Source organism: Manacus vitellinus, unplaced genomic scaffold, assembly GCF_001715985.3.
Source record: "Manacus vitellinus isolate BGI_N305 unplaced genomic scaffold, ASM171598v3 scaffold_93_pilon, whole genome shotgun sequence".
NCBI lineage: Eukaryota > Metazoa > Chordata > Aves > Passeriformes > Pipridae > Manacus > Manacus vitellinus.
The window spans coordinates 1345894-1360825 of NW_021940884.1; the positions used below are offsets into that span (position 1 = coordinate 1345894).

At 37.3% G+C, this 14932-nt stretch overlaps 1 protein-coding gene across 1 annotated transcript in view; it reads left to right on the forward strand.

Moving 5' to 3' along the window:
- Window positions 1-14840, forward strand: part of LOC103761639 (BTB/POZ domain-containing protein KCTD5) — a 31186-nt gene extending 16346 nt beyond the window's left edge. Inside the window, 2 exon segments of the mRNA XM_029965262.1 lie at window positions 2089-2214; window positions 8773-14840. Coding sequence (XP_029821122.1) covers window positions 2089-2214; window positions 8773-8802 — 156 coding nt within the window. The 3' untranslated portion in view covers window positions 8803-14840.
- The last annotated feature ends 92 nt before the right edge of the window (window positions 14841-14932 follow it).

Genomic DNA, 14932 nt, shown 5'->3' on the forward strand with positions numbered 1-14932 from the left:
TAGAGCCAACTTAACTGCTATTTTTTCTGAAAGTTTGTGTATTATATTTTTTGTTGATAGAAAAGACAATCAAAAAGTCATCTCAATATATGAAGTAACTTTGTGCTGATTTTCCAGCTCTTCAGTAGCTTTTCTTAGTCCATTTTGTTCCACTAAGAAACTAGTTACTTTGTAGGTTTTGTGATTCTGTATTACGCAAATATGGTATGGTGCAGACTGCAGAGTATCCATCATGGAAGATTAGCTGACTTAATATCTCAAGGTAAATAAATGGTGCCTTTATATTGAGGATGCTTTGATGCTTCTAAAAAACCTGGGGTTTTGTAACTTCATAACACACTTTTGGTGGAAAAAAATGTCTTTAACACATTAATTTTTGATCAGCCTGTGTTCATTACTGACTGTTTCAAGTCAGTAATGTTACATACAGTGTTTCAAGTATGTATTTTGCAGAACTAGAGCAATGTTAGGAGAGAAGGAGGGAGAGAAAGGTTTCTGGTGATCACACTCAGTGTAGTTAAAGTACATCATTTGAGAGCGATGAATTTTGATGGCCAGTTCTGTTCATGGAAGGCTGAGCCTTGTATGCTGTAATAACATCAGGGTCCAAAAACGTTGACATTGCCTAGGCCTGGAATCAGCTTGGTTCTTTGTGCAGACGCAGTGGCTGCTGTTCTCTGTAGCCGTCAACTCTGTCCTCCTGTGGAGCTGCTTGCTTGGCTGTCTTACCATAGTGCAGGAACATCTGAACATCTTTCTCCTCTCCTTAGAAGTACAAAGAGGCTTTATTTTTTCCTGACAGTGCTATGTGGAAGCTGCTTTTAACCTTCGTCTGACTTCCACTTTTGTTGAGGGAATAATCTTATCCCTCAAGTACAGACTCTGGATGAAGATTTCATACTGACTGCGTCTTCCATGCTTTAACAAGGCTTTTACTCTCTTGTAGTGTTCTGCTAGACTGATGGCAGTACAGTGTTTGTCTTTACACAGATAACCACAGTGTTTCAAGTGCTGTTGCCCTAAAAAACAAGTCAGGCCTTTTCTACGGGGCCATTTCCAGAGCACTTTAATGATATAGTAGAGATTGTGGAATATTGGCCTTATCGTATGTGTGCGATGATTTGGTAGGTGGATTCAATATACTTTTGGTAATGACATTTAGATACCGTATCTCTGCAACTGGTTGATTTTTAGGATTGGATCTGTGTCAGTGGTAATAGCACCATACATTATCTTGTCATGCTTTTGAAATAAAACTTTAATATAAGTGAAACAGCTGCATCTGAATTGATTCTGTCTTGGAAAGGCAGGCCATGTAAAGCTTCTAGCATTAGGTAAGTGCATTGTGTGTAAAGTAAGACAATTTCTGCCATTTGATAAACATCTACTTAAGAGATAGTACTGATATTGAGTATATCCTCCTTTCCCAGTAAATTGTCATTTATCATTCAATATAGAGACTTGTAGAAACTTGTAAATTCGTCACATTTCATTATACATGGCTTCCGCTTGTAGCGCTTCCTTAATTAACTTCCTTGTAGCGGTACATATGAATTTCAGATGTTAATTGGTGTCCCGCCATGCTGTGTCTTGCTGTTTTCCAATCAAATGCAAATTTTGTTTTTGTCCATTCAAAATATATTTTAATAGAAATACCATTATTCTGTAAGTGGTGGTGGGGATCTCTTCAGCTTCCTGCATGCAGGCGTTTACATGTTAAATCATCCATGTTAAGATACCATATACAAACTTTTAAAAATTAACTTTGAAGGATAGGAAGGTTCCCAGTAAATAACAGAAACAGAACAGGCTGCTTCTCCACTGGCCTGCCTCTGTAGCCTTTTCTTTCACAGTATAATCATAACTGTAAATCATTAATTCTGTAATTGTTTAAAAAGAAAAACTGTGTTTATCTTATCATCAGTGTCAGTGTATTTGTCAACATCAAAACATATTTGCATTGAAGTGGAGAATCGTGCTTCAGGCACAACCAACAATGAAGAGTGAGGATTGTTTTTACTAAAGGTGAGACTTTATGGGATTTTATTTTATGTGGAAATGTAATTGACTTTTTTTTTCATCTTTCAGCTGGTCAGTATTGGTTCTTCCTATAACTATGGCAATGAAGATCAGGCTGAATTTCTGTGTGTTGTCTCAAAGGAATTGCATAACACTCCATATGGCACAACCAGTGAACCCAGTGAAAAAGCAAAGGTAAGTTGCTAGACATTGGACTGAAAAAGCAGTGTTGAATTGGGTGGGCTTCACAAAGTCATGATAGATCTACCTCTGTTCTGGACCATTATTTAATTGCCTTTTTCCTCCTCGCTCGTGACTAATTCTCTGTCCATTGTATGAGAGACTATAAATTGTACAGGTAGCATGCATTAGTTATGCATGCATGGATTATTTAAATACAATACTCTGTACTTTTTCAATACCTGTTTCTTACAGTTGAGAATCTAGGTTTTCTTTCTTATACGTTTGAATGCTTTTCTTATTCTGCCACTGGTTCAGTTGAAAACTTTTTTCTTGCTTGACTTCAACTGAAGAAATCTTACTGTCAAGAATGGAGCTTGTAAGATGCTATCTCTGTAAAACAGTCATGTTCAATATGTTATAAGATGAAGGTACTTGTTAGCTTAATGTTTTCAGGGTTCTACTTAATTATCTTTACTTTCTGTAACCAGCTTTACAAAAAGATTGTAATGGGCACAGTATCTTAGCATTTTACTCAGTTGTCTTTCAGAGTTTGTACAAGGGAAAATACAAAATCGCAGCTGACTAATAATAAGGCAGAGCAGTTCTGTAATGTAGGTGTATTCTCTGTCATGCATAGTGAACAACTTTTATTTATTGTATTGCTGCATTGTATGAGGAGATGACTACAGGCAAACTGGACACTCCTGTATCAAAAGCTTTTGATTTCATATATGTAGATGGAAAACAATTGGTGAAACATCAAAAGTTGCTTGTTCAAGAATCACCTTTGAAGAAATTAATTTTGAAATGGATCTGAGTCTTGGCAGTGAGGCCTCAAATAGATAAAACCTCATTACTTTCTGTGCTGTGTAACATGCTTATGTAGCTACACATGTGGAGTCATTTTATAATATGGACTATAAAGATACTCCAAGCTTTATGTTGGATTTCTAGTGAAATAAATAATATATGTTCTTTTGTCACTGTTGAGATAAACTTCCAAAGAATTGTAAAGGATTAATGTAGTCAAGGGTAAACAGTGAACCTGCTACTTTTTTCAAAACCCTAGTTGAGGTCTGCTTTTGCCAGAATGCTTCAGGAAAACTTTGACAAGTTAGAGCTGTGTGGTAGTAATTTAGGACTGAGATACCTACCTGAAATAAACCATGGAATTCTAAAGCCTAATAAACATCTTCATAAGGAATGGTAGTACATCTTCAGGGAATTTCAGAAGTTGCCAGAGTTACATTGCATTGTTATATGTAAAAGAAAATATGTGTCAAATGAAAGTGTAAAAGGCTAAATAGAAAAGCTAGTTCAGACTGCAATTCAACTGTGTAAATTGAGTAGCTCTGAGAAAAGCTATCTTAGACCTCTCCATTGCTGTGCTGCTTGGTCATTGTTTCAGAGATGGGAGCAGAGCATAATTTGACCAGCGTGATGAGTAAGAATTACTGTTAATTTTGGTTGGCGATAAAAATATTCACTCCTTTTATCCTGGAAGAATTGAGCTGTTGCTAGCAATTAATAGGCAATACTTGCAGAATAATTTTTATATATTTTGTTTCTAATAGATCAAATTTTTTTTACATAGGTATATGCTGTGACTGGGAAAAAAATATTTTTTGCTTGAGAGGTTTCTGACAGCTGTGTTCAGGAATCTTGACTGAACCTCTGGAGCTGTTACGCCCATAGTTCCCTCTTAGCATTATCCTGTAGTCTGCAATCTGTTCAGTAGTGTCTGAGTTGGTCTTCATGAAGTTCATGTGACAGAAATTCTGGTATCCACTGATATATACAGAATAATATGTTTGTGTACTGGGCCTGACTTTTAGATGCCATGATAAAGTCTTCCTAATACTTTTACAGCAGGTTGGGTTAGAAAAAAAAACCTGCCAGTATGTAATTTTTGTTGACAAGCACTTCAGTTTTAGTTAATAGTCCTGGACTTTCAGAATTGGAAAAAGCATTTTCTGATAGCCATCTAATCAAGCTTCACCTTCATGCCTTCCTAGAGACTTTTTTCTTGTGTTTTCTTAATCAGCACAGTAAGTTAGTAGATGATTCCGTGTAACCTCGTAATTTACCTTAGCAAAGAAAATTGACCTTGAATGGTTCCAGTGGCTTTTACTGTTTGCTGTGGCACTATCCCACAGGCATTCTTCTCTTTCATATCACTTTATTGACCTAGCACTCTTGGGACAAATGACCAAAACTTGTTCAGAATGTCTGCATCCAAAGTTAGATACTAGTATTATCCTTTTGCATCCCTGGTGAGGAGTACACAGAGTTAAGGTACCAGCTTTATAGTTTTATTTAACTTATCTCTATACTTACAGTCCCTTTTGTTATGTTGCATGGCACTATTGGCTTCTATCTGCTGATTTTAGGACATTTGGAAAAGGAAATTTTCATGAAATCTGTTATGTTCGTTCTTGAAATTGCCAGCTGTCATACTTTTTTACTAAGAGTGGGGGTCCCAGGTAAACGTAAATAAATGTCGTTACCAGATGCTTCAGCTGTAAGTGGACTGTACTTTGTTGCAGCTCTGACTCACTTGCAATCTCTTCTTTTCCCTTCCTTTTTGTATACTTGCTGCATGCTGCATGACACTCAGAGTGAGGATGAAGAAACGGATTACGATATGAATGACTCAGATTAAGTGTAAATGTCATGGTGAGCACTAGCTGCCCTAGGATTTTAACCAGATGCTTTTCTGCCCCATCCAGTTCCCACCCCCACTAGTGCTGTCTTTTGGCTAGTCCTGGTGGTGTGTGTGTGTTTGTGATTATAGTTGTAGCATGGTTAGCAAAGGTAGACTTCCTGTTTTGGATTATTGCTGCTTTGACAGAGTAATAAGTGTTGCTTTTACAAACTGTATTGTGATTCGTTCCTTTAAAGCTTTGCTGAGAAGGAAAGTTCTTCATATAGACTGTAGGGTCAGAATTGCTTTTAATTTTTATTTCACATACACCACCTTTTCTGCCTAATGGGTTTTTTATATGTAGAGGCATCTGATACAGACTTACAGTATACATTTTCAGTAAATGTTTGATTTGGCAATAATTTAGCAAACTTGACTGAAGTACAGCATAGTCCAAAGGTGATCTTATCTGATAATTTTGAAATTAATAATTTTTTGAATTGAGATATAGCAAATACAAGTAAATAGTATGATTGTGGTGCAACAGGAAACAACTCTCTGGGGAGGGATTCTTTCCACTGTTGTTTGACATCTGATACAAGATCAAGGTTCTTTAAAAGTCACAAGTAGAAGAGCACAAAAAAACTTGCATCTGAAAGAACCTTTTCCTAACGTGTCTGCAAGCACTGCTCATATTTATTGTGCTCTCCAGTTTCTAGAAGATAACATACCATTGACTGTTCAGTGGTACAGTGTGGGTAGTCACATGAACCTGTATAATAAATCAAAGATATTTATCATTGCATGAGATTAAATTTCAGCTTCTCACCTATACACCTGAATTTTTTAGCTGTAAAGCAGCCTTATATTTATCTCTGAAGTTTGGATAATGCTCCCAAGTATATGATGTGATTCCTGAGGTTTTCCTGTGCAGGGCCAGGATCATCACTTGATGATCCTTGTGCGTCCCTTCCAACTCAGGATATGCTATCAATCTGTGATTCTGTGAAGTTGCTTCACATGGCTGAAGAAAAACCTACATTGTTTTCTTAAGTGATGCTAACAGAAACTACTGCTACAGTAGAACAAGACCTTTTGCCAAGTCTTCAGGAATGGCTGAAGGGAATTAATCAAATCTGAAGCTTTATTGAAAAAAAAGTAAACTGGCACTATGCTGGAATCAAATGTAATATTCTTAAGCTGCCTGAGAGGCAAACATTCCTTAAAACACTGTTCTAGCAGCAGCACCTTTATTTTGAGTGGGAGGAAATAGTTCTCACGTTCTGCTTCCCTAAGAAGCAATCGCGCTCGGGCTTCTAGAATTTGAGAGTTCATTCAGCGTTGTTTAGAATGTATGAGTCAACTTTGGATCTGGTGCACCTGTAGGGAAAACAGAACAGAAATGTGAAAACTAGGGTTGGGACAGTCCAAAGTATGAGTACAGACTGGGTGACAAATGGGTTGACTGAAGAGGACTTGGGAATACTGATGGGTGAAAACTTGGATATGAGCCAGCAATTCTTGCAGACTAGAAAATCCATTATCAAGGACTGCAACAAAAGCAGCATGGCCAACAGGTTCAGGGAAGTGATTCTCCCCCTCTACTCCGCTCTCATGAGATCCTGCCTGGAGTGCTGCATCCAGCTCTGAGACTCCTACTACAAGAAAGACATGGACCTGTGAGACTGGGTCCACAGGAGGGACATGAAAATGGTCTGTGAGCTGGAATACCTCTCCTGTAAAGACAGGCTGAGAGAGTTGGGATTTTTTTGGCCTGGAGAAGAGGAGGCCCAGGGGAAATGTTATTGCAGCCTTCCAGTACTCAGAAGAGCCTTATGAGAAAAATGGAGAAAGACTTTTTTACTGGGGCTCATAGTGAGAGGACAAGGGGCGATGCTTTTGAACAGTGGGTTCAAATTTTTGAACCAGTTGTTTTTGATTGGGTATAATGATGAACATATTCTTTATTGTGAGGGTGCTGAGGCCCTGGCACAGGTCGCCCAGAGAAGCTGTGGCTGCCACATCCTTGGAAGTGTCCAAGGCCAGGTTGTACAGGGCTTGGAGCAACCTGGGCTAGTGGAAGGTGTCCCTGCCCATGGCAGGGGGTGGAACTTGATGATCTTTAAGGTCCCTTCCAACCCAACCCACTCTGTGCTTCTTTGATTTCCCCTTTAGTAGAGATAGAGGTTACTGAAGAAGTAGCAAGTAAAGTGTGTTAAAATATTGCCTAATATGATAGAATTTTCTGTTTTACATTGAGTTTACTGCTCAGTAAAGTGTGCAAAGTTCAGTGTCCAGATCTGGCTTAGCTTTATCTTATTGTATGTGCTCCTGACACTACAAAAAATAGTTCCAAGTCTATTAATCTTGTAAGTACTTTTTATCTTCCTGGAAAGAATGCACTCTTCTGCTTCCAATACTAGATTTGAAAGATTAACAACATTAATAGATCAACTATTATTTTCCAGCTGCACAGGTATTTGTGGCAGCCATGGTTTTGTCTCTGTTGGATATGGTTTCACTTGCTGACCACATTTGCTGGGTCAGACCATTAGCCACTATCCTACTCCAACACCTTGTTCTCAGCTGTGACCAACAGCAAATACTTGAGGAAAGAGTTTTAAATATGAAGCATTTATGGTATTTACTCCTGATACATTTCCCCACCTTCCAGTAAACCTCAGTTTAGGAATTTTGGCTTCAAGCCTTCGTCCAGAAGAAGATTGTGTGGAAGCTACGATGACACTCTAACACCATGAGTCAATATCAGTGGCATTATGTTCTGTAAGTTTGTCTAGTCCCTTTTGAATTCATTATACAAGCAGTTGCTGAGTAATTTACAGAGGCTGGCTTTTCCTCACGGAATTCACTTGTATCTTTCCTATAGTTTCATATGAAATGCTTTTTCCTTAGTACTCGTAGTAAATGACCCTCATGAAATAAGCAATGTTTGCATCTAAAATATACCCAAAAGCATGTTGTGTCCCAGGGAAAACATCTTTCTGTATCAAGAAGCAAAAGAAAATGAAGTGTCATGAGACTTTTACTTGCAGATTAACATTCTTAAGTACCTGTGCTGAGTATGTTTGAAGCTTTGCTTAATGATATATTTGGCTGCTCATGACAGCAGCCAAATATAGAACCCTGGGATTGGTTCTATAGCCTGCTGTCACAGTTCTAGAGTACTTCTCAGCCTGAGAGTTAACCTCATTATTGGTGGTTGCCATTCAGTAGAGCAACAGCATGAAAATATTGTTGCTTGGACAATCAGTCCTAAGACTTGATCCTTTCCTCCCTGGAGGAACCAAACAAAACTGAAACAGAAAAGGAGAAAAAGCACTCAGACTGAAAGTAGAATAGCTGGTCTTCATGTTGTTAGTTTAAATCTTGCTGGGTTGTTCTCTTGGCCTTTGAAAACTTCCTGCATCATCTCACCCAGTGTGCCATTTTTGCACATTTTGATTTGCTATTTCATGTTTTCAATACTAATTTGTGGAACATAATTTGCATCTGAAACTTCAGAAAGTTAAGGATATTTTACTGGAACAGGAAAAATGCAGATTAAATTAAATTTCTAATGAAGTACCCAAGTTCATTTACCACACAGGACCTAAGGATGTTCAGAACTAAGATGAGGTGCAATGGCTTACTTTTTACTTTTGCCAACTCTTAAGCCTTGGTTATATTAATACTCAGTTCATAGCAGTCTTTTAGATCTGTTTTAATGGTGTCTGATAGTAGACATTGTACATATCAATCTGTCTTTTTTCAGCTTTAATGTACAAACCCCAGGAATGTCCTTGAACCAGGTCCTTGACGCTTTACGGGTTATCTGAAATAGTCATTATGTTGCTCTTTGACCTCCATGCTTTAGGAATGACGTAGAGCTAATTTTCATTTATAGATTTTTTATTGGTCTGTTTCAGATTTTGCAAGAACGAGGTTCCAGGATGTGAAGACAGTATTGAATGGTGACAATTTTTTCACTTTTATTCGAAGATGCAGTGAATTGTCACACTGAAGAGGCTTGGCTGCAAAAGGAAAAATCTGATTTAGACAATTTTCTGTTGGTCTGGGTTCAACCATTTTTGTCTATAAACTGGGTGTCAACTGGCTGGAAGCATTGCAAGATTACATAATGGGAATAGATGGTGTGGGAGTGTGTGTTAAGTTTTGGTTGTAGTGCATGGTCGTACTCTCTTGTGGGCTGATTGACACTGGTCATTTGAAAAGAAATGACCATGCACTCATATTTTCCTTGAAGACATGTAGCACTTAATGTCTGGTGCTCGATGACCCAGTGTTGATCAGTCTGGAGACATTTTCCTACTAATTGTTGTAAACCTTAAAAGGACAATGCAATTGGTGCTACACACACACACACACACACACACACACACACACACACACACACACACACACACACACACACACACACACAAGCGTTACAGCCCACAAATGCAAGTATTTGGGCCTACGTTGTTTCCGAATCAGTGGCAGCCCCAGTTGACTGTGTTATACTGCACATTCCTTTTGGCTCTGTGACATACTCTATTATGTAATAACAGCCTAGGAGATCAACTGAAACTAGCACGTGAAAAAATTACACAACAGAAAAAAGGTTTCTCTGGAGGAAGGGTGTATATATTGACTGGATTTATAGCATATTTTATCACCCAAAGGGAAGACTAAACTCAGAGAAAATGGCCTTCATCTGAGTTATTCTTGATGTTCCTTCTGTTAAAAGTCTCCTGCAAAAGTTATGCTCCAGTCTTAGCCAGATGCTTGGAAGGGGAATCAAAATTCACTTAAAATGACCAACTGAACATTCTATTTCTTTTGAGATATTTATACTCATATGTGTGTTTGTGCTTTTATAAAATGCCTATAAGCATTGAACTATGTGGTAGAGATTTTTCTAGAGCTGGAGGTTTTACAGAAGTATGGCAGGGTAGTCCTAGGTCCTTGTCACTATGACTGGGATTAAAATCAACCTTAGTGTGAACACAAGCTCATCCAATTGAAAAACATGATTACTTTGGACATTCAGGATACCTGTAATCAACCTTTCTCTTTCTATACAGTTTCAACTATGCAGTTAAAGAAGAGTGTTTAAAAAAATCTGGTGCAGCTTTATTAGTTTGTCCTTGATGAAGGCTAATACACTAGACTGGAGCTTTTTAATACACTATGTTTTCAGCAAAGTCTTTAGTACATCTTTAAAACACTTAATGAAATGGACAGTATAAAACTTGGCTTCATTAACTTATGGAAGCAGTGGAAGGGAGTTTCAAAAAGCTACAAGATTGTTTTGAATTCTAAAGACATTACAGTTTTCATTCTCAGTAATTTCAGAATTTATGCATATACTGTAGGTAATCCTTTACTCAAAAGCCTGATTTTCAAACACCCAGGGTCTACTCTTTTTTTTTTATTGCTTTTTTTTAAAAGGACTTACACATTGATAAAAGTTTGGCAGAGAACAATTTGTAAAAAACATTTCTACTAAGCAGGTTAAGCAATGGGCTAAATGTTTTGTCTATGCCTAATGCTTGAAAGGGTTTGTACTGTTTTGCGACTTGGATGTGGTCTGCACAGGAAGCTGCTGGCCCCTCCACAACACATACAACTTTTGTCTTTTTTTAAGAAGTTAAAACGGACTTTAATTTACTAAAAATGTAATTGTGTAGGGGGAAATGTTTATACTTTTATACTTTTTTAGGCACCCATATTTTATCAGCTTAAATTGAACACACAAATTTCCCCTAAATAGTAACAGATTATCTTGTGTATCTGAAAATAAGCATAACAGTTGTCTGTGTTAACTGCATATTAAAACATTTCCTCTGCTGCAGTAGTCACTGTGTTTTTAAGCAGTATGACTCCACCAAATTCTCTGAGCTCCCCAGCTCATGGAATTGCAGCTAACCATGTTATTTGTTGTTTTCCTGATGTGCTCTACAGAGTAACTCAGCATTGGTTTTAATGCCTAAAATGCCTGTTTTACAATGATCATTCTGAATCAGCATTTCTGTTTTTTCTTTTATTTAACCCAAAAAAGACAGACTATTGTTTATTAAAGTGAAATTTTCCTAAATGACATCAACAAAGCATGAGTAACAAACTGAGCAAACTGAACAAATTTAGAATGTGTAAAAGAGTGGGGGTTTTTAAGTACGTTTTTTTTTCACTGGAGTATTTTCAGTTTTAAAACATGCTTTTATTATGAGATTACCTGCGGTCTAGTTTACATTGTATTCCTGTCATAGCAGATTTTGGGGAAATGAGTGTTTAATCATTTTGCACTTTATTTCCAATACCTCACAAAGATTTTAAGAAGGAAAGAAAAAAAGAGAAGTTTAGTAGGCAGGTACCTTGTAAATGATTTTAAATATTCCTTTGTTTGAGACCACTTGAACTAACTACTTTCCCATTCTTGCTACTGTCATTATTGTTTTAATTTTTGTGAACATGTGAGGCTTTCAGATAGTTGGAAATGCTATTGTCAGCCTTTTTCAAGGCATTAAGAATTGATCCCTAAATAAGTTTGGTTTCTTTTTATTTGACTCTTGCAGTTTCAATAAAGTTAGCTACAGTAACAAAGTAATTGCCTTAGAGTCCAATCCACATCACCAGGGTTTGCAAACACTGCTTCCTCTTTTAAGATCTTGCAGGATGAAGTAATGTACCAGTACAGTTTAAACGGGAGTCCTTTGTTTCTTTTCTGCCATTTGGAGAGTACCTACCTGAGAACTGCCTGGGATTCTTGAGACCTGAGGGTTCACTGACAGGCTGGGGCTGCAAAGCTGTACTGCAAACCCCTGTGACCGAACTCTGAATTTACACAGCTCCTCTATTCTTACATCAGAACAGTATTCCAGGTTAGAATTTAAGCATGAAGAGATCATAGCGGAAGGAGATAAAGCAGGAAGGGAGAGATACTAAATTCCTCAAAGGCTTTTACATGACAAACTTCTTGCAAAACTTGTGTAAAAGCAATTTCTTGTTTTGAGTTAGGAAACAGAGAGCGTATTGTTGGCCTTAAGTTTCCTCAGAGGCCATTTTCCTTTATCGGAAATGACATTTTTATATTATATGCTTTTGACTTCTTCAAGTGCCAAGTGAATCAGAGTTTATCTGCAATGAAGAAGTAATTCTGAGGCCTCTAAGATGTGAATGTCCAAAACTGTCCAAAAGTATAGTCTGAGTCAGCAGTTCCCACAGTAAACAGACAAAAGGTTACCTGGAATTTTATCCCATCTCACTGTGGGATTTCCATGGATTATGGCTAATTGCAAGGGGTTTATTCCACAGTAATTTAATTGTGTGTCAAAGGCCTGATTGAATTCAGAAGCTTATATTGACTCTTTACTAAAGCGTCAGTCCTCAGAACAAAATGTACTGTGTTTTTTTCAAACTCAGGTTTCTTTTAATGATAAAAGTTCCTTTCATCTTGCATTGTAGGGTTAGGAAAAGATATTTCTTAAAAAAATGAAGCTTAGTGTATCCATCTTGACTTTTTTGTTTTCAGATTTTCTTTAGACAATACTTATGTAGCTCCATTTCCAGCAATGTGAATGCACAGTTATGATCAATTAGAACTATTTCCTGCAGATAACAAAGATTGAATCAATCTCCTTTTCTCTGAAAGAGGTGGTTTGTTGTTTTGTTGTGTTGGTTTTTTTTTTTTCCCCAGGAGAAATATGAAAGCTTCTGGCAGATTAAACAAAAGAAAACTGGGTTGCAGGCATGCTTGTGGAACTAGTCTGTTGAGTAGGATGATGGTGTTATCAGAAGTGTGCTTCTCAGAATGCTATTCTGTGAATATCTCTTGAGATTGTTGAGAGTTGTCAGTCTTTTTTTGAGCTGTAGAGAGCTACCACCAGCAAATTTGCATACATTTATTAAAAATTACTGGGTTTATTATTGTTACAAAAATGACCTTGGAGTGCAAAAATGTAATAGTATCTGATTCAATGAAATAACATAGAAACCAGATAACAATCATGCAGGTATACTGGAATACATTCCTTGAGAAGTACTGGGAGAAGAGTGAAGTCCTGGGCTTTTCATGAAGATCAAAGTCAAGTGAAAGAGAGCCTGGAGATGAACCCTGGAATTCAGTTCACTTGAGATGTTATAAAATCAGACAGTGTCACTCTCTTATTTTATTCTCTTTCTCACCACATCAAAAGATTCCAAGTTTTTCAAATTAACTTCTTCAATCAGCCCTGAACTATGGGGCTCTTGAAAAGAGATACTTTGTTTAGCTCAAGACAGTAGGATTAAAACCTGAGTGGTCATTGGGAAGTGTCTTTTCTAACACAACAAATTTGAAATACTTACAGTCTGAGGATGCTGCCTGTTACTTCATTATAGTTTAGACTGCAGTTATCTCCAGCTTTAAGGACAATCTTGGGATCTTACCTGGGTTTGTGTGTAGAATTATTGATTCTTAAAATAGTATAACTATTCAGTTTAAAAAAAAAAAGGTGGAAGGCTCTCTGAACTGTGTCATATAACTTTTCTTTTAGCTCACAAAAATCACAAGCTGTCTTTAAAGGTTTTTTACTGAACTGAGGCTTTAAAGGGCTAAATAGATATTACTGTTCAGTTTGCCTAAATGACTGTCAGAAGGAACCCTTTCCATTTTCAGTGCAGAAATGCCAAGGGCTAAAACGCTTTCCAGGGCTAATTTGAGGTTCCAGAGACATACAACATTCAAAAAGTAACTAGTCTGTTTTCTGTTCAACTCCTGGAGTCTAAAATAATTTTTAGAAATGGCTGAACCAATTGCAGATATAAGTATCCAGAATGGATATAGGAGCACACTAGAGAAGACAGTAGACTTGCCCACGACTTTACTATTGCCCGTGCTGAAATCTAGCAACTTTTATGAACCACACTGCCAATGGAGAGGCTTTGAGGAAGATTCTGCCCCAGGAAATTGTCACAGAATATTTCTTCACAACTTAATTGTCCTCTACTTTAGCAGGGTCTACCAAGGCATAAACTTCTCAGAAGTTCAGTGAATAGACACTGCTGCAAATACAGGTTTCTGAACCCATCAAAGGGTTCTCCTTAGGATGTTGTGTGTTAATAACTACTATAATGACAGGAACTTTTTAGAAAGTTATTTTGCTACTTTGGGAGTGGGTGGAAGGGGGAGGAGGTTCTGTGACAGTGCTCTCCTTGCCTGAGCCTAAATTTTGACCTGACTTAAGTTGCGATTTTGAGGCCTAGCCATCTGGAATGTAAGGGTTAATATATTTATGTACGTGATTCTTGCTACTTTTGAAGATTTTCCAAAAGCTTATGCACAACTTTACTCACATTAATTTGGCTCTTGTACTTGCTAGAATGAAGCAAGTGCTAAGGCACTGTAAGAGAAATGTTGCCAATCTCTCTACCTAGAACTGAAACAAGATCACCAAACTGAAGAAGTATCAAATGGCAAATTTTTCCACCTGCTTCTAACCTTAGCCTCATCTGAACCCAGCTGTGAAAAATCTATTTCCTATGCACTCTATAGGCCCACCTACCCAGTTCAACAGATGTTCTTTATTTTTCTTTTTCCTCCAAATCACTGGTCTCAAAATTAGTTGTGCATCAGCTGTTTGTGCTTATATCCAAGTGGCCATACTTGCAACACGTTCTTTCCTGGATAGTGGATTAGCAATGACACTTTATTTTGTGCCAATTCATTATCTCTGAAGTGTTCTTACTGCAGCAAAATTTGAGTTTTGATTTGGTTTTAATGCATTTGCATTAGCCAAAACTCTTAGCACAGACATAGACAAGAAAGTGAATCCAGGGAATTTCCCTGGAAAGAAATCTGCTAGGGCTTCCCATATAATTTGAAGGTGGTTACAGTTAACCATCACTTTTAAATCAAGCGTGCAATTAAAAAGTGTGTGGGTATTTTTTTAAACTCCTTTTCATAACACTGGTGTATTGTAAACTGCATGAAATAAACCTGTTTTTCCCTTTTAAAGTCTCATGTCTTAAATCTGTTTTTTTTCCAAATGTATTAATTGATATTAACAGTGTAATATCACTGATAATTTCTAGTTTAGCACTTCAGAT